Genomic DNA, 20,319 nt, shown 5'->3' with positions numbered 1-20,319 from the left:
TTCTGACTTGAGGAGAGTAAAAGAAAAACCAGCACACATATTATCCTTCTTCAAAGAAAAACAGAAGGCTACTGAAATGGATTTTAAAATTCTAAGCACTTAGACAATTTCTACACAGTTAACTGTTAATGTACATTACAGAAATCTCCATTTCTATGTCACAAAATAATAACTTACTGCAAAAATAAAAACTTACTGCTTACATAACTGTTTCTGAGTTTAAAAAAACTCCATCTTAAAACTCTTACAGGAATTAGAGGGCCCTAGGTTGGTACTTTATCTCTGAAATGGAAAAAACTTTGTAATTTGTGAACTCGGGATATTCTAGGCCTATGATGTAAAGATCTATAAAGGCTTCAAAGGATATGAATTCAGAGGAAAAGCAGCATGGGTGTATTCTTGGATATACAATTAAGCTCCCACATTTCTACCTCTTTTTAGATTAACTTTAATACTTACTGGTGTATCCTTTTTAAGACCTTTGTAGAAAATGAGCCCAAATACACTTTAGATTAAAATCCTACTCCAAGCTACCTGGTCCCTCAGGATAAATGTTTAAACCCACTTACCTCTCCCACTGAAACCTCTGCACGTTTTCTAGATCATGATACGCTCAACTGTTCCACCTACCTGAGTTGTGGGCTGAACACTGATGTTATGATGTGTGATAAAGTACTTTAAAAAATTACATAGCAAACATACTGCTATGTTTCTAAAAGTGAAAAAAGTAAAAATCTGTATAATTCTCTGATGATCTCAGAAGTTTCTCCTTTATGTGAACGTTGGAGGATATAAGCTATTATCACAACAAAAAACAAATTTTTCCAGTTTTCATAGCTTATACAAAGTAGTATTAAAATGCTGAGACACACTTTTGGACAAAAACAGAACAGGCTGGTTTATCAGTGTTTCTTTGAAAACACTTTCACTCCTCTGTGCAAATAAAATCTCTCTCCATGATGCTAGCAGAGATACTCAGTAAAAACTACTGCTGGGTTTTTGTTTAATTTCTTGTGCATTCTGCTGTATACTGACAAATCAATAATCTCCAAATCTAAATTCACATTTAAACCATCAAACTCGGCACATACTTACACTCTATCTAGGATCCATTTGCCAAAAACAAAAACAAGAAACCCTAACAAAACAACAAACAACAATGCTTACATCTAACTATATCCATACCCTATAAAAAGAGGTGCCTGAAGCAGCTTGTAGCTACCAACATTTAAAATATCTTTCACCTTGAAGTAACAGAAGCCACCATAAATTTTTTCCTATGTAAGAGACAGTACTTAGACTATAGAAAAGTAGAAGGGTACTAAAGTATATGGTACTTTCACAAAACAAAATGGTTAATAAATGTTATGTATGATTGAGAATCAAAAGATTAATGTGGGCTTCCCTGGTGGCGCAGTGGCTGAGAGTCCGCCCGCCGATGCAGGGGACACGGGTTCGTGCCCCAGTCTGGGAAGATCCCACATGCTGCGGAGTGGCTGGGCCCGTCAGCCATGGCCACTGAGCCTGCGCGTCCGGAGCCTGTGCTCCGCGGCGGGAGAGGCCATGACAGTGAGAGGCCCACATACCGCAAAAAAAAAAAAAAAGATTAATGTAAATTTATCGCATCTCACTTGGAGTTACATTAATCAGGATAATTTTTTTCAAAAATGTGTAACATCAATCATTAGTTAAGCTGGAAACTCTACACTGAAACTATAATCATTCACTCCCATTAAGCAGAGTTAAAACGGGATACAAATCACTAAAGTCAGGTAAGAACTAGATAACTGTTCAAATTTTTATTTTGATGCACAGTATGAGAAATGAACTCTTAAATCAACTGAATCTTATGGAAAATGAAATAGCAAATAAATTAGACCCATGTTAAAATAGAAGGTCAGTTAAATGTCCAAATCTTAAGGATATAACAGCCACAGGTAAACTTCAATTCTATAGTCTTCTTTCAGGAGGTCAAGGTCTTTCAAACACAACTTTACTATGAACTGCTCCAGAGCTCAAGAGCATATGGGAATGCTTAACAGGGGAGGTGATCAGGGACACGTTTCCTGCAAGAATCATAAAACGTACAGTTAAGAAAACAAAGGCAACGGTGACAATGAAAAGCATGATTGTAACCAAAGGTCTATATTAAATACAAACACAGCTATAATCCTACTTTTACTAAAACCAATTTTAAGTGTATAAACAGAATGTTTCTACCTCACAATTAACATCCCTTAATTATTGTATTAGTAAGAGGACAGGAAAAATCTGTGGAATGTGAAGGCCTGTAGGTATTCAGCAGTTCTCAGCTTCTTATCCAAACAACCTACTTACCAAATATGTATTCTCCAGAAAATGGTTAATTCATGTTTTTAACCAATATGTTAGTGAATTTTACTAAATTAGTCAAAGATGGTTCTCTCAATCAGAAGTTGTAAAATGACAAGGTTTTGGGGTTTCTACATTAAAACCTCTGGATCACTATTCTAAATGAACAAAAACAAATGCCAATAGATAAGCTGGTGATGGGGTTAGGTAATTCACTAAAGTATGCCAACAGTACCTCTCACATCTGTGATGTTAAAACTTTTATTTTCTGGTGACCATACATAGTGAATCAGGAAGGGGACGTGGTAGGGATACTAGCGAAATTTTTTACTTAATGACTGTGGAAACACTGCTTCCAGAGGCAAGCACAACACTTGAGAAGAAGAAAAGGCATAAAAACAGATCCAGAGAGTACAGCATACTGGGATCATACAGTATAAACCTTCCAACCTCGGTAGCTTATAGGAGTATGACCCAAGAATGTCAATATAGAAGAAGTTATCAAGCAGCTGTCACAAAGCACTGATCTGAAAAATTAATTCCCTGGAGGTTAATTATGAGTTTGAAAAGAAGTGCATAGCCCAGTACATTTGGGAAGGCTGAGTTAAACAAAATTACTCATGTCTCTTTACTGCAAATTACGCAAATTTCTAATATATTTAAAAGAGACACTTAAACTTTGAAAACAGTGATATCAGATCAAACGAGGTACTATAGTTTATATTTCAAATGTGGTTGAAGGTACTAAGGTATAACAAAGATTTCTGAGGGTGGGTGCAGCTATGTGACCTTGCTCCCAAGTCAGAAAATTTTACTTATAGAACTCAGTTTTCTTTTGCTATCATTCTGCTAGAAGACATCAGACACTGTAACTGTATTTAACCACCTTTGGCGGCACTGCTTCCAGGAAAACTGTGTCAATTTTTCCTTCTCTCACTATTTTTCCATTTCAAAGTATGAGTGCTCCTTATTACCCTATCCTCCCAATACCAGGAGCAGAGAATCTAGATTTTTCAGCCCAGTCCTTTCCACTCACGACAGCAGATTTGAATAGCGTTTCAGCCTTTCTCTCCACATCCAAATCATTATTTTCTACTCTTTCCTTCCTTTAATAGTAAGAGGATAGTTGCCATTCATAGAAGAGAGCCAGTGAGAGGAGTGCTGCAGGATTCTGCACAAAGAACTTAGTCCACTTAGGGCATACTTTCCTAATAACATTCCTACTTCCCTCCTGTCCTCCTCTGTTCTCCAGATCCAGCAGCTGCTGGTGGACTGCACGCCTCTTCTGCATCGATCATTCCTATCTATGAAACTGCTCCCACTTACACACACTGAATTGTCACAGTAATGACCCATACCTCCTCTAGCTACTATCCCACTTCTCGACTCCCATTCACAATACACTCCCTGAAGAAGCAGTCTACGTACATTTCCTCCAACTCCTCTTTTCCCAGCCTCTATCGAATTTACTTCAGACTTCTGCCCCCTCTATTCCACTAAAACTGCTCGTTAAGACTACCACCGACCTCTGTTGCTAAATCGAATTTTTAGGATCAATTTTCAGTCCTTATCTTACTCGACCTATTTGCATCATCTTGGCAGTTGACCACTCCTCCTCCCCAAATACTTCCTTAATTTGGCTTCTGGGACACACATTCCCTTGGTTTTCCTCCTATCTCAGTGGCACCCCGCTCCCTTAGCATTTTGTATTATGGGAAATTTCAAAAGTATGTATAAAAGTAGAGGTTGTATAATGAATCCTCATGTATCCATCATCCAGTTAAATAATTACCTATACTTCACAATCCTTCTTAGTGACCCTTGATGGTTGCTCTGAATCTTCCCAAACCTATTACTGGAATTCTCAAGCACTCAGTCCTAAAAAAAACCCTTTCCCTTCTTTAGCTACGTTCACTCTCTTGGGGACTCAATCAGTCTCATGGCCTTATATAACACGTACAGGCTGACAACTCCTAAATTTATAACTACAGCTCAAACTTCTCCCCTGAACTACAGACTCAACTATCCAACTAACCGCTTTCTCAACAGACATCTCAAATGTCCAAAAACGGAAAACCCCCATCTTCCCTCCCAAAGCCTTCCTCCACCTAAGAGAAACTCTTATTTTTCTCAACAAAAACCTTGAATTACGGGCCCCAGTACTCTTTTTTCTTTTTTTTTGTTTGTAACTGTTGTTTTGTTTGCTGGGAATTTCCATGTTTTATTCCTGAACTAAAAATGTTTAATACTGTCATGTTAAAACACAATTCAGGGCTTCCCTGGTGGCGCAGTGGTTGAGAGTCCGCCTGCCGATGCAGGGGACACAGGTTCGTGCCCCGGTCCGGGAAGATTCCACATGCCGTGGAGTGGCTGGGCCCGTGAGCCATGGCCGCTGAGCCTACGCGTCTGGAGCCTGTGCTCCGCAACGGGAGAGGCCACGACAGTGAGAGGCCCGCGTACCGCAAAAAAAAAAACACCACAATTCAGATTTTTCTGATGAAATTTATTTAGAATTGTTCCTTTTTTCTTTCTACCCTTGAAGAAATGGAAGTGTGTTTAACGTATTGGAGAAATGTGGCAATTATTAAGGCGCTCTGAATAAAAACCTTATAAGACACTCCCCCCGCCCCAAACACCCTTGAATTATCCAATCCCTTTCATCACAGACCTTATATCCAACCCATCATCAAATTCTGCCGGCTCTACCTTCAAAAATACATCTATTATCAATCCCTTCTCACCACCTTCACCTCTATCTACTGGTCCAAGCCACCATCCCCTTCCCTCTCCCTGAACTTCCACTAACAGGTAAAATAAATGGTTTTCGTAACTACTAATTAGCAATTAGTAGTTAATTTAATTAATTAAAATTATTAACTGAATCTTCAAATGTTAAGATTTCTCTGGCCAATCATTTTTGTGTGAATGAGTTTTTAAAAGAATTTTCATCTCAGAAAAGCTGCTGGAGGGACTTCCCTGGCGGTCCAGCGGTTAAGACTCCACGCTTCCACTGCAGAGGGCAAAGCCTCAAGGAACTAAGATCCCGCATGCCACACGGCACGGCCAAAAGAAAAAAGAAAAAAAAAATGCTGCTGGAATAGGAACATGTAGGGAACTCTGCATATTATGTGCTTAAGAATGTATATATGAAAAAGTGTACCCAGGACAGAAAATGACTGAACCCAACTCATCCTGGTAAACAGACATCAGTTCTTACTACTACATGCCCACCCCCAAGTTCTCTGGTTTTTGACCTTCCCAAGCCTGGCTCTTTATGTGCCCTTTCAATCTTGAGGGCTACCCTGTGTTACCCACACCCTTCTCCCCACCTAAGCTTTTCTGGCTTAAATCTAAGAGTTGTGTGATTACATATTTTAAATACCTTGCAAAATACTGTTATCTAAACAAAATGGCTCCACTTCCCATCAACTACAATTATCAAAAATATACCTATTTTTTGTTTCCATGTTAATTTTTCCTAAGAAATGTTCTTTAAAGTGTTACGATACCTTGGTGCTGCCTTGATGATGTTGTCCACACGTAGAATCACCTCTGCTGCTTCAGCTGCACTTAAAAGAACTTGTCGCTTCACTTGGAAACTTTCTGTTATACCCAGCATTGCCATATCTCCAATGGTACCTTCCTTCATATCTGGAAAGTATTTACTAAATAAACAACTAATCTTAACATATCTAATGATGTTACAAAACATATCTAATGATGTCACAAAATTAATCCTGACTTATAAAAAATAAGATTACAACTAACTACTCAATTTAGTTAGAGCATTCGCATCAGACTATCACTCAAGGAAAGCCTTTTAGAAAACTGGAAGGTCAACTACTGATCATCTGTATCAATGGAGAGTAACTATGTCAAATAATGAAAAATTTATACACAACACTGTATCACCCATCTTTCTCTATCTACAAATAAAACTGCAGAAAATTTGCTCATCACTGATCACACCATGGATTCTTAAGAACTGGAAGAGAATTTAGAAGTCATCTACTTTTCTTATTAGAATGCCCCTTCATTTTCTGACAGATTATTCCTTAACCTCTCTCTTGTCCAGTGGCAAGACTATCTACCCTCTAAAATTGTTCCTTTTATATGTCCTAGACATTTTGCTGGGAAATTTTCCAATCTGAATTAAGTCCTCTTTTTGGCCATTTTTATGTTATGTAACAGAGATCTACTCTCAAGAATGTCTCAGAATAGGGCTTCCCTGGTGGCACAGTGCTTGAGAGTCCACCTGCTGATGCCGGGGACACGGGTTCTTGCCCTGGTCCAGGAGGATCCCACATGCCGTGGAGCGGCTGGGCCTGTGAGCCATGGCCGCTGAGCCTGCGCGTCTGGAGCCTGTGCTCCGCAACGGGAGAGGCCACAGCAGTGAGAGGCCCGCGTACCGCAATAAAAAAAAAAGAATGTCTCAGAATAAGTTTACTGTGAGATTAGGAGTTAATACTGATTATAAGAGATACAGTAACGTTTACACTCATTTGAGAACGTAAGTACTGTTTTTATATACTTAAATCCTACGGTCATTACATAACAAACAAGTTAAAAATCTTCTAACTAATGTTACACCCCCCCCTTAGAGAATAATAAAATTTTGACAGTGTAGAGATTATGAAGTTAAACATTTTTCTAGAATGTATAACGGCTATAAAGGCAAAGGTCACAGGAATCTTTTATATGGTTATGAGAATTCATCATTTTTAAAAAATAAAAAAAAAAGAACCTGGTCAAGAGTTACTCTGAACAACTACCACAGGAGCTTCCCTGGTGGCGCAGTGGTGAAGAATCCACCTGCCAACGCAGCGGACACGGGTTCGAGCCCTGGTCCAGGAAGATCCCACATGTCACAGAGCAACTAAGCCTGTGTGCCATAACTACTGAGCCCATGTGCCTAAGCCTGTGCTCTGCAACAAGAGAAGCTTGTGCACATCAACAAAAGGTAGCCCTCACTTTCTGCAACTAGAGTAAGCCCACGCACAGCAACATAGACCCAACGCAGCCAAAAAAAAAAAAAAAAAAAAAAAGACCACATGGTCCCAATTAATTTCTTACCCAGTCCAGCAGTTGTATTGCCTTCACTATGGGCTGCTCGAAGCTGTGCCACCAGATCTGCACTGTCATAGCCTGCATTGTCAGCTATGATAGTTGGCAACTATGAAGTGAAAAAGACATGGTAACTATTCTACTAAAAGAAAATTAATTTACTAACTATAAGAAAAGCTTTCTAAAATTATACATTTAGAGACAACGTAAAACCTGCTTCCTTTTAATTACTGCTCATAAAGAGGATAAACTCCAAAATCAAATTTAAGCAGTGTGAACCAATTCTTAAAGCCAAGAAAGTTAAGTATTTTCTGCCCAAGAGAGAAGAATGGATTCATTTAAAAACTATCAATGCCTACAAAATTGAAATTCAAGGCTGTCTTTTTCATTAACTTACCATTCTCAGTGCTTTAGCATAAGACTCCATTGCAACGGCTTCTTTGCCTGGTGTTCTACTTGCAAGCTGTGTCACAGCATGAGCCATCAGCATCTCAGAACAGCCTACAGATTAAAAATCCAAGAACATATCATTATGCTTAGCTGTCTCCCAGACACTAAATTAGACTTCCCTTAAGATATATTAAGCATTAACTATTAAGTGCGAAAACAATATGAAGTTCCTATAAGAAACATTAAAGCCAAAGCCACTACTACACTTCAAGAAATAAAATATGTTCAATATTTTTCAAATGCTTACCTCCTCCATAAACTGTTCTAGAATCTTTCACAGTTTGGGCAAGAACACAAAGAGCATCATGCAGAGATCTTTCTGCTTCATCTAAAATTTGTTGAGTGGCACCACGCAGAACAATGGTGCAAGCCTCACCTAAAGTTAAAAAAATAATAATATTCTTATGTCATAGTGAACACTTAGTTATAACACATAAAAGTTTGCCTTCTATTACTTATATAGGTTATACTCGGTTTTGAAAGCTGACATGTCTTCCATTGCTACCTTCTCTTTGCTAACAATCCACATTCCTAACAGTTCTAAGCTATCTAAAACAACTATATTGAATATGTACTGTTCACAAAGTTAACATGAGGCTGCCCTCAAGAGATTGAAATTAGAATTTCTCAGGAACTAAGACATACATTCTAGTAACTATAGTAACGAGTAATTGTTTCTTTCACTTCAAAAGAGCCTACTAAAGATTTAGGAACCTAAACCAGGATCTACATAATCCCTCACCAAGGGCTACCCCAGAAAAGTGAATCAGTTTGTCTTCTCCAATCATGACTTCCTCAATAAGTTTGCAACTTCCAAGCTTCACTAGTTCTGGGTGGTCAAAGGTAGATGCAATTTCACCACCTATGAACAAAAATATACATTAATTAAATGCATAACAGGTTTAAAATTTGTTTTCTAACAAGCAGTAATGAACAGAAAACACAATATTTAAGTTGACTGCTTACTATACACCAAGCACTCTGAAGCAATTCATACAAACTAATTATTTAATCTTCACAACAACCCTAATAAGACAGGCTTCATTTATCATCACCCCATTTAGAAGTGGTAAAACTGAGGCAAAGAAATGTTTAGTTTCTTATCCAAGGTTACATAGTTTGAACAAATATGAAGCTGAAATTCAAATACAAGCAATCTGGCTTCAGACCTATATGGACAGACACACTGTGTAATAATACCACCTCAATTGAGATTCTGACATTTACCTTTAAGCCTGAATTTAAATTCAGATTCTCTTCTGAATTCAATATAGGAGACCAGTACTCTTATGATCCAATATCCCGAAACAAAACATGAAAATATTTAACTAATCTTATTATATCAACAGATGTACTGACGCTAGGAACTGCTTAAAATAGTGAGCACTTGGGCCTAGAAAAAAGGGGAAATGTATACTGAGGATTTCCCAGAGCAAACTTAAGGAGAAGTCAAAAAACTAAATTCGGGCTTCCCTGGTGGCGCAGTGGTTGAGAGTCTGCCTGCCGATGCAGGGGACATGGGTTCGTGCCCTGGTCCAGGAAGATCCCACATGCCGCGGAGCGGCTAGGCCCGTGAGCCATGGCCGCTGGGCCTGCGCGTCCAGAGCCTGTGCTCCGCAAAGGGAGAGGCCACAACAGTGAGAGGCCCGCGTACCGCAAAAAAAAAAAAAAAAAAAAAAACTAAATTCATTTTATTCCTTAGGTATTATTTTTATTCCTATTTTCCCTCCATCTTCCATGCTATAAACACTTCCTTTCCTGGTTCTTAATTAAGCAAAAGTTAGGTTTCAATTTTAAAATCCTTTTCTCAGACTTCCCTGGCAGTCCAATGGTTAAGACTCTGCAATTCCACTGCAGGGGGTATGGGTTCAATCCCTGATTGGGTAACTTATGCCACGCGGCTTGGCCAAAAAATATATAAATAAAATTAAATCCTTTTCTCTAGTTCATTACTCTCTCTTTTAATAGATTCCCTCAATCATCAACCAACCCCTTTCCCTACACCTTACTGATAAATCTGCTGAATAACTGATGCTTTATTTCTATTTTACAATTAATTTATAAAAGGGACTCTGGTCTTCCCAACTCCACTAATTTATACTCATAATCTGTATAGCTGAAGCTCTTCTTACTTGTGGTTGGCAAATTCCTGAGACTGCTTTGTATCTAGATGTGAGACACAATAGATGTTCGGGACATCATATCCCCCAAATGAGACCAATTTGGCTTATGAGAATTTTCACTTATCCTATACTCATTCATGTGCATCTGCTTACAAAATATTTCTAGACATTTGCAAGAAGCAATTTCACACATCTTGACAACAGATGTTACTAAGGATGGGAGCCACCATGGAGTCTACTTCACAGCCATACAGTTTGGTGTGCTTGGTGCAGTTAATTTTCTCCTGAGTGTATGTGGCAATTTCATGTTATCAAGTCCTTATGTTATCAACTTATCCCATGAATGTGCTGTATCATTCACAGTTCTTATGTCATGTCTTTAATTCTGTTGCATTAAGGGAAGAATTAAGTAAACATGAGCATCATAAGTTTTATTACCTTAAGCATCAAGTATGTAATAACTTTTAAATCAGGTAAACCCATTTCCAAATAATTAATGAAAGTAAAATGTCTCTTTTTAGGTCAGAACACTATACTTTTCAAATTATTAAAAATGGCTTAAGAAGTTATTTTGAAATGAGACCAATCCTACCATCTACTTAGTATAATTTAATTTCTTCTAATACACAGAGCAGTTCTGAACTGAATCTGATGTTCCTAGTGGCTTTACGTCTAAAACCCCACTCTCCTTAATTCTCACTGCCAGATAGCAAGCCAACTTTCCAGCCTATTCATTCATTTTCAAGCGCCTGAAAGTTAGAGGATAAAGACTGTTATACTTAGTTTTCAAGGGCTGTTTATAGAGGTTACTTTAAAAACCATTACTAGAACAAATTTAAGTGAACAGCTGCACTCTATGTCTCTTTGATGTACACATACCTGTAGACACACTTCCTAGTCTATACTGGGATTATAAAACTCATATACCTCTACTGAAGGATACTGGAGTAAACTACTTTTCATCATACGTTGTTGGAATGTTTCACACTTATTCAACGTTTATTACTTTCATAAATTTTTAAAAATTAACAGAAGTAATGCTTAAGTATTTGACCCACTGTCTGGCATATAGTTAAATGTTCAATAAAGGTTACTATTCCAACTGCACTACCACACAGGGCACAAAGCATTCAACTACTCACTTAGCACTAAAATTAAATGAATAAACTAGGTAAGACTTAAGACTCCTTTTTTTGGGACTTCCCTGGTGGTTCAGTGGTTAAGAATCCGCCTAACACAGGGGACGTGGGCTCGTTCCGTGGTCGGGGAACTAAGATCCCACATGCTGCGGATCAACTAAACTGCACTCCATTAATGAAGCGAAGCCCGCGTGCCGCAACAAAGATCCAGCATACCGCAACTAAGACCCGACACAGCCAAAAGAAACAAAAAACAAAAAAAAGACTCCTTTTTTTAGCTTCAGTTTATTTAGACTATGTTTAGAACAGTGGTCCTGTGGGTTTGTGAGAAAAGACAGTATATTTAAAACAACACAGGGGCTACCCTGGTGGCAGTGGTTGAGAGTCCGCCTGCCATTGCAGGGGACGCGGGTTCGTGCCCCGGTCCGGGAAGATTCCACATGTCGCAGAGTGGCTGGGCCCGTGAGCCATGGCCGCTGGGCCCGAGCGTCTGGAGACTGTGCTCCGCAACGGGAGAGGCCACAACAGTCAGAGGCCCGCGGACCACAAAAAAAAAAAAAAAAAAACGGCAAAAATAAACCTACACCTATGGCGAAGCTGGCATTTAACTTGGTATATTAAAAATAATGTAAGGCTTCCCTGGTGGCACAGTGGTTGAGAGTCCGCCTGCCAATGCAGGGGACACGGGTTCGTGCCCCGGTCTGGGAAGATCCCACATGCTGCGGAGCGGCTGGGCCCGTGAGCCATGGCCACTGAGCCTGCGCGTCCGGAGCCTGTGCTCTGCAACGGGAGAGGCCACAGCAGTGAGAGGCGCGCGTACCGCAAAAAAATAAATAAATAAATAAATAAAAATAATGTAAAGATATCAAAAAGTATGTCAGATTTCAGAATAACTTTAGATTCTAGGATCCTTGAATCTCTCTGTCCTCTTAGCAATGAGTTAAATACACTAACACTCAGTAAATCCAAGAGTAATTATTATGTTAGAAATTAATGCCTTTTTCCCATACCTGTGACAAGAGCGAGGCGTTCCACACCTGCAAAATCTGCATGCTCAATAGCCATAACACCAGCAGCACCAAAGAGCTGTTCAGGATAATTATAAATTAATTGCCTATAAATAAAATTTAAAAAAATATTGTTCAAAGTGGTTACTTCACAAGATAAAATACATTAGACTAAAAGACATGAAAATATTTTTATCTCACCAGTAATCAAAGAAATGCAAATTAGAACAAGATAACATTTCTTACTTATTATTGTATAATACTTTATAAATTATACTAGTGCATCCATGTTAGTACTGAAAATGGGTATTGTTTTATATATTGCCATTGACAGTATAAAATGAACCAATAATTCTGAAAAGCAATTTAGCAGTAGTGCATCAAAATCCGTATCTATGGGCTCCCCTGGTGGCTCAGTGGTTAAGAATCCGCCTGCCAATGCAGGGGACACGGGTTCAAGCCCTGGTCCAGGACGATCCGACATGCCGCAGAACAACTAAGCCCATGTGCCACAACTGGTGAGCCTGTGCTCTAGAGCCCACAAGCCACAACTACTGAAGCCCACACGCCTAGAGCCTGTGCTCCACAAGAGAAGCCACCACAATGAGAAACCCGCGCACCGCAACGAAGAGTAGCCCCCGCTCGCCGCAACTACATAAAGCCCGCGCGCAGCAACAAGACCCAACGCAGCCAAAAATAAATAAATTAAAAAAATAAATTTAGTAAAAAACCAAAAACCAAAACAAAACTCTTATCTATGTTTATATGCTTTGATTCTACTCCTGAGAATCTACAGCAAGAAAATTCAGATATTAATTAAATGAAGATATATGTAAGAATTTTTATGTAGAAAACATTCCAGTGTCTGTGAAGAGAGTATTTGTGTAAATCTCAACTTACCAATTATGAAAAATTTGTAATTTTAAGTAAAATATATATACTGTTAGGTTAAAAAAGCATGTTATAAAAGTTTATACCATATGATCACAACTAAATGAAGAATTGAAACAACATACACACACACCACGAATCAATTTAATAAAAGAATTTCTGGGAGAATTCTGTTCCTTCTTTATACTTTCAAACGTCCCAAAATGAGCAAATGTTACTCATACAACAGGAGTAAAAAGGACATCTGTTTAAAAGTTTGTAACTTAAAAAAAGCCAAAGAAAAAAATTTCATAACTAGTATAAAGCACTGCTAAGCAAAATGTGCCTTATCAGAATCATAGATCTCACAGAAGTTTAGAAACTAGCTTTTTTTCTTTTTTTAATTTATTTATTTAATTTATTTTTGGCTGCGTTGGGTCTTGTTGCTGCACGCAGGCTTTCTCTAGTTGCGGCAAGCAGCAGCTACTCTTCATTGCGGTGCACAGGCTTCTCATTGTGGTGCCTTCTTTTGTTGCGGAGCATGGGCTCTAGGCGCGTGGGCTCAGTAGTTGTGGGTCGTGGGCTCTAGAGCGCAGGCTCAGTAGTTGTGCCACACAGGCTTAGCTGCTCCGCCGCATGTGGGAGCTTCCCAGACCAGGGCTCAAACCCCTGTTCCCTGCATTGGCAGGCGGATTCCCAACCACTGTACCACCAGGGAAGTCCCTAGTAACTAACTTCTAAAAGCCCACATACATTTGGCTTAAAACAATTATTTTCCATCAAATGGTAAATCTCTCTCAAAGTTAACTACTGCCTTTTCACTGAAATGCCCTGTTTCTCTTGGTATTTTTCTCCATTCAAAATAATCCATAAAAAAAAAATAATAATCCATAAAAACCTTAGATACTGAATATTAAGAATACATGGGGAAGGTTTACACATATTTTCTTCACACAAATTAAAGATGAGCCCTAAAACCCTTAATACCTTTCACCTCTTCATCCTTGTTTTATTCCTATGCTACCATTAGCTTTTTCCTACTTCAAACCCCCATCATTTAATGTGGAATTAAATCTCTCTTCCAAATACAGGTATACTACAGCCCAAACTAATAATGTAACTGCCAAAACAGAAAACTGTTATTGTTGACACAAAAAGGTTTAATAAAGTATATTAACATACGTTTTCACTAAAATCATTGTAAGGCAAATGCCTTGCTGTACAATTTTATTTACATTTGGAAAAAAACACTTCCTAAATAACTAAATTCAATATAAAAGAATTTTCCTAAATCTTTGCAGAAAACAATCCTTTCTTGGATTATTATAAATATTGTCAGCACAAGCATACACAGACCTGTTAATAAAGCAATTTATCCCATGCTTAAGAATACGTTCAACTTTCTCCTTCATTTTTTCCTTTTCTGCATGTTCTATTTCGGCAACTTTTGCTGTAGAATCAACTCTTACCCGGGAACCAAATATCTAAGACAAAGGAAATCATAAAAAATAGCATCACTTTCCTTACTCGCAAGTTTCATAGCATATTTAAACTTTTTAATGTAAATACACCAAAAACTATGTGTGCATGTGTGTATGCATGTGTACAATATAAACATATATTTATATATATAAAATCAGAAACTAAGAAACTATATAAGAATAAATATACATTCAAATGTATATAAACCCTATAAGGGTTTTTATTAGTGCAACTGATTACCAGCCCAAGTTTACAGCAGCTAGCAATTAGAATTCCAAGAAATGTAGTTTAACGTACCTTAATTTTGTCTGTATCCATACCAGTATTTGCAATAAGAATTTTAGCATTTTCAATTCGCTTTGGTTGATTTACTCCAATTTTTTTATCCAACAGAAAGCCTACAATATAAGGATAGTATTGTATTAAATATTTCAAGGCTGTGTTAATAAATCTTTTAAGGTAATCTGCTTTATCAAATTAGTCTTTTAGAAATGCTATACAGCCCTTACATATAAATTCAATCAAGAATATTTTCAGAATTGTTACTCCTGTGAAACAGAGACAAACAACATGCATTTTTGCAACAAAACCCAGACTCCAAATCACGAACTGGTAGAGCAGAAACTGTAAAGCACAATTTACCCCATTTTTTCCTTCTCTGTAGAATAGAATGCCTACACTTTCTACCGTTTGTTTTGTGAATACACTGTGAAGACGCTTTGAAAAATCCACACTCTAAGAACAAAACATACTATTATTAAGGAAATTGCAGCTGCCAACTCATTTATCACTCTTCAAGAACACCAGAAACTATATTCTCAACACCTGCCAACTAATTGGTATGACCTACCCAAACCCTTCCTAGAGAATACATGTAATCCTGGAAAAAGTGCCATTTGACAATAGCTGACTTCTAGTAAAAAAAAAAAACAAACAAACTACTCTGAGCTCCCCTGGTGGCGCAGTGGTTGAGAGTCCGCCTGCCGATGCAGGGAACACGGGTTCGTGCCCCGGTCCGGGAAGATCCCACATGCCGTGGAGCGGCTGGGCCCGTGAGCCATGGCCACTGAGCCTGGAAGTCCGGAGCCTGTGCTCCGCAACGGGAGAGGCCACAACAGTGAGAGGCCCGTGTGCCGCAAAAACAAAACAAAACAGAACAAAAAAACAAAAACAAAACCAACTACTTCTCTTTATTAGAGACTAACTTACTTCATGGTATAAAGTAAAACCTAGAGATTATCAAAAGAAATGCTGGGATAGTTTGAGAAGATCAAGCACACTGTCAATATAACAAATGAATTAAGATGACAAAAATGGTTGCAATATGATTTGTGTCCTTAAAGGTAAGTTTTCTGGCTTTGCAAAGTGTCACTAGTCCGGACTAACTAAAAGTGGATTCACTCAGTACTTAGCTTTCAACAACTGGTCAAGGCTTCCTTTCCCGTATTCAATATGTACATACCTTCATCTAAATAGGAATCTACCATACTTCCTCCTAGCTTCTTGATGACATGAATTGCCTCCAGATTACCAGAGCCTTTCAGTCTGAGAACGGCTTCCACAGCTAACTTAGTAAAGTGGTCTTTGTGATGAGTAAGAAGTTTTGAGGATAATGTTGTTCCTGCAATGTTCATTAAATCTTGACGGAATTTAACTTCGTCAGAACTAAAAAAGCAAAACAAAACAAAAAACAAACAAAAAAACTCAGGCCGGTTCTTAAAATGCTTCTCTGAAGTTATCAACCCTGTTTTACTTTTCAAAATCTATCCAGATACTTTTTTGTCAATAGACTTTCACCTCAACCAGTCAGGGCTCTAAGTCCCATGAAAAAAATTAAACCTTATCAGTAATCAAGAAATACAAATTAAAGGATACTATTTTCCCCACCAAGCTGGCAAACTACCAAAAGAGAAACACAAGCAAACAAAAATTTCAAGAACATGGGAAACGAGGCATTGTTATACAGCTAGTGGGACTGTAAATTAATGCATTTTTTCTAGAGCACTACTTGTAAGGTAAATAAAATTGCCTTTAAATACATACATATCTTTGGACACAGCAATTATACTTACTTTTTAAAATAACAAGTCTGTCACAACACTATAAAGCTAAAAACTGTCGAAACACAAATCTCCAATTATAGATAGATGAATTACAGCAGTCACAAAATCAAATGCATACCTCTACTAAAACTAATATTACAGAGAACAATGACACCTCGAAACTTTTCTAGTTATTCAACTAGGTTAAAGAGGCTAAAAAACCCTCTATACAATGATACTATTTATTGTGATTATACGTGCAAAAAAACCCCTGGAAACCCAAACTTTAACTTTAGTTACTACCTCTGGGGGGTAAGGTGGGGTTTTTCTAGGTTTTATTGAGGCAGGATGAGCCAATAGAATCATGTTTGTGTATGCTTTTCACTGCTCTCTAGACTTCCTGCATTGACTGTATTTCGAAAAGAACATTTAAACATTAAATGTTTGAAACAGTAGTGTTTTGGTATACCGACCCATGATCGACTGCAGAATTCAACAGAGCCTGTCTTGCTGCCTTTGTGGCTTCTCTCCAACCCGCAATAATGGTCTGTGGATGAATCTTTTTTGCAATTAAAGATTCTGCTTCCTATTAATAAAACAGTGGAAGACAAGCATGAATACTAAATCTGTAGTAAGAAGTTGATTACTTCTGATACTCAAAACCACAGTAGCAAAAAACCCCCAATAAGACGAAGTTGAAGTTGCTCAGATATTCTTACCCTTAGTAATTCTGCTGCTAAAACAGTAACAGAGGTAGTGCCATCACCAACTTCATCGTCTTGAACCCTTGACATATCTTGGGGGAAAAAAAGCTAGTTATTAACTCACTTACATTTGATTCTGCTTTTTAAATTACTTCTTGGTAGCTTACCTAATTCTCCAAATATATCCACTACCAATCTAAACCTCACTTATCTAGGTTTCCTCACCTGACAAATTCTTTGAACTTTTCAGCCCGAAATACAGTAGTTTTACCATCAGTAAGTACATGGCACTCCAGAAGACTGTATTTAAAAAAAAATTTTACTGAAGTATAACTGACTTACAATGCTGTGCTAATTTTTGCTGTACAGCAAAGTGGTTCAGTTGTACACATATATATATTCTTTTTCATATTCTTTTCCATTATGGTTTAACACAGAATACTGAATATAATTCTCTATGCTACACAGTAGGACCTTGTTGTTTATCCATTCTATATATAATAGTTTGCATCTGCTAATCCCAAACTCCCAATCCATCCCTCCCCCTCCACCCTTGGCAACCACAAGTCTGTTCTGTATGTGAGTCTGTTCCTGTTTCATAGACAGGTTCATTTGTGTCATATTTGATTCCACATATAAGTGATAGTATGTGGTATTTGTCTTTCTCTGACTTACTTCACTTTGTACGATAATCTCTAGGTCCATCCATGTTGCTGAAAATGGCATTATTTCATTCTTTTTTATGGCTGAGAAATATTCCATTGTGTATATATACCACATCGAGAAGCTTGCATTTTAATAACGATAATAATCAATTAAAAAGTAAATAATCAATGAATAGAAAGGACAGTCAACACAGCCTATTTAAAATTGTATCCAAATGTTAACAAAATGTCATCCTCAGACTCACCAACTAAAACTTTAGCAGCTGGATTGTCCACACCAATGTTTTTTAAAATAGTTGCACCATCATTGGTTACCATAAGAGAAGCATCTCGTCCACTGCTTAACAGAATTTTGTCCTAAAAGGAACATATTTGGTTCAAGTTAAGATATAAGTACATCTGGAAGAACGCAGATTCATCAGTACTCTCATATATTGCTAATGTGTAAATACTCTGGATGGTTATTTGGCAGAATACATTTAAATTTTTTCATTGCATACACTCCCCCCAAAAGCAAACCTTGGTGTCCTAACCTTTGTCTACCCCTAAAGACAGCAGAAGAACAGAGAGACATGAACAAGGCTGTTCCGATACTGTAATAGCAAAAGCAATGAACGCAAACTAAGGGTCCCTCACAATACAGTAATAAATACAAACTATAAAAGAAGCAAGATACAGAATACTATTTGACAGTGAGAGGAGGCAGTATATCTACTTATACTGAAAGGAATTAAAAAAGCCAAGCTACAGCAAAAGTACATACAAATAATATCTATCACGTAACAAAACAATGTTATCTATTACAGGGAGAATACATAAAATAATATCTTATAATACATAAAATACCTATACATCTACATAAAAATAAAGACATTGGTTAGATTTATATCCAAATGGTAACAGTGTTTGTCACTGGGGAGGTGAGTGGCACTGGGGATAGTGATCGAAGGGGACTTTAGCCATATGGGTTCTGTTCTGATTTTCAGTAAGGAGTATATATATCCATATCTTAACTTTTACAATTAACAGTTAAGTTTTAAAGACAACAAAGCATCCAAAAGAAGTTTTTATATCTCTAACGGCTCTAAAACAACATTAAAAAATTTAAATTGCCTGTTTTTCTTACCATGCCCTTGGGTCCCAACGTGCTCTTTACCAAGTCTCCAATAGCAATGGCACCAACAAAAGAAGACTGGAATAAACATCAGAGATGGTCAAAATCAACTTCACAGTCTTAAAATTTTTAAAAAACCCAAAAAACTACTGTATCTTTATAAGAATGAGATAAAGTCTTACCAGACGAGCTGTCTCTGCTCTCTCTTCATCAGCTCCAGCCTTGAAGATATTAACAGGTGCAAGGGAAAGGGACGCCTAAAAAAGAAAACCAAGACTCAGTTTGAATACCAGTATTCTTTAACACATATACTTAGATGCCTTCCACTAGACTTACAAGTAGATACCTAAGAGAAAATTAATTTACAGCACAGGGTACTTTTTTAAACAAATGAAGCTCTCCATCATCGGAGCAGTCATTTATTTAAAGCGGAAGGAGGGACTTAGGTGACATTGCATTTTGGATCTCTAAGCGCTTCAGGAATAAAAATTCTACCCCAAAGAGATCGACTGTAAGTATGGCAAGACCAAAGATGGCAAAGATGATTTTAAACTAAGGATAAGGCAGGCAGGGGTGGTAGGCCACTCGCGCGACAACGACCGCCAGGAGGACGAGGGGACGCTGCGGCCTCGCTGCCATCTTCGCCCTCTGGCCGCTCCAGGCCCCGCCCCGAGAGGGAGGGGGAAGCCCGTCTCGCCGACCCGCCCGGTGCACTAGAAATTTCTTCGCTTGGGGTGAGCTCCGAGCCTCGAGGTTCTGGGGCTGTGGAGAGGCCGAGTCACAACAAGGTGCTGGCCTTCAGGCCCATGCCTCCCCTGTGGGCCCGGCGCAGGCCACACGCCGCGGCCTGCGCCACGTGCGGCGGGCCCGGGGACAGACACAGGGAGCCCGCGGCGCTGGGATACAGATAAGGCAGCAGACGGCGGGGGACGGCCGAGTACGGCCGAGGACGGCGGGCCCTGGGCAAGGGCCTACAGGGCCAGACTCACCATGGTTCCGAGGAGTTCAGCACACACGACAACTCCTCACCAGCTCGCGCCCCAGGCCGAAGGAAAGAGAGGCCGGAAGTAGGAGAGACCGGAAGTGACGCCACACGCTCTGCCGCAGGGGGCGGAGCCCCGGCCGGCGCGCCGCTCGCCCTGGCACCGCCCTTGGGGGAAGGGAGGGCACAGCGTTTGAGGGGAGCCCAGCGGTTCGGGAAAGCTGCGCGTCCCGCTGAAGGGGCGGGGCCTCGGCTGGCGCTCCGCTCCCTTTGGAGGCACCCGCTGGGGACCAGGAAGGGAAGGGTTGGAGATTTTGCGTGAGGCCCGGAGGTTTGGAGTAGAACT

General features: G+C 39.0%; 1 protein-coding gene across 1 annotated transcript; it reads right to left on the bottom strand.

Moving 5' to 3' along the window:
* Positions 1-1,777: 1,777 nt before the first annotated feature.
* CCT2 (chaperonin containing TCP1 subunit 2) lies at positions 1,778-20,098 on the bottom strand. Its single transcript, XM_027106998.1, has 16 exons — positions 19,981-20,098; positions 19,174-19,248; positions 19,004-19,069; positions 18,123-18,234; positions 17,228-17,304; positions 16,982-17,094; positions 15,929-16,131; positions 14,764-14,864; positions 14,341-14,468; positions 12,118-12,221; positions 8,588-8,707; positions 8,093-8,221; positions 7,793-7,896; positions 7,405-7,504; positions 5,841-5,982; positions 1,778-2,066 (listed from the first exon to the last, which is right to left on the bottom strand). Exons 1-16 carry the CDS (start codon positions 19,981-19,983, stop codon positions 2,036-2,038), a joined length of 1,608 nt encoding a protein of 535 aa, XP_026962799.1. The 5' UTR covers positions 19,984-20,098; the 3' UTR covers positions 1,778-2,035.
* Positions 20,099-20,319: the final 221 nt, after the last annotated feature.

This window comes from Aethalodelphis obliquidens, unplaced genomic scaffold, assembly GCF_003676395.1.
Source record: "Aethalodelphis obliquidens isolate GAN/ISIS:26980383/991018 unplaced genomic scaffold, ASM367639v1 scaffold8, whole genome shotgun sequence".
NCBI lineage: Eukaryota > Metazoa > Chordata > Mammalia > Artiodactyla > Delphinidae > Aethalodelphis > Aethalodelphis obliquidens.
The sequence above is the reverse complement of the archived record's forward strand: the minus strand, read 5'-3'. Positions and strand labels throughout refer to the sequence as shown.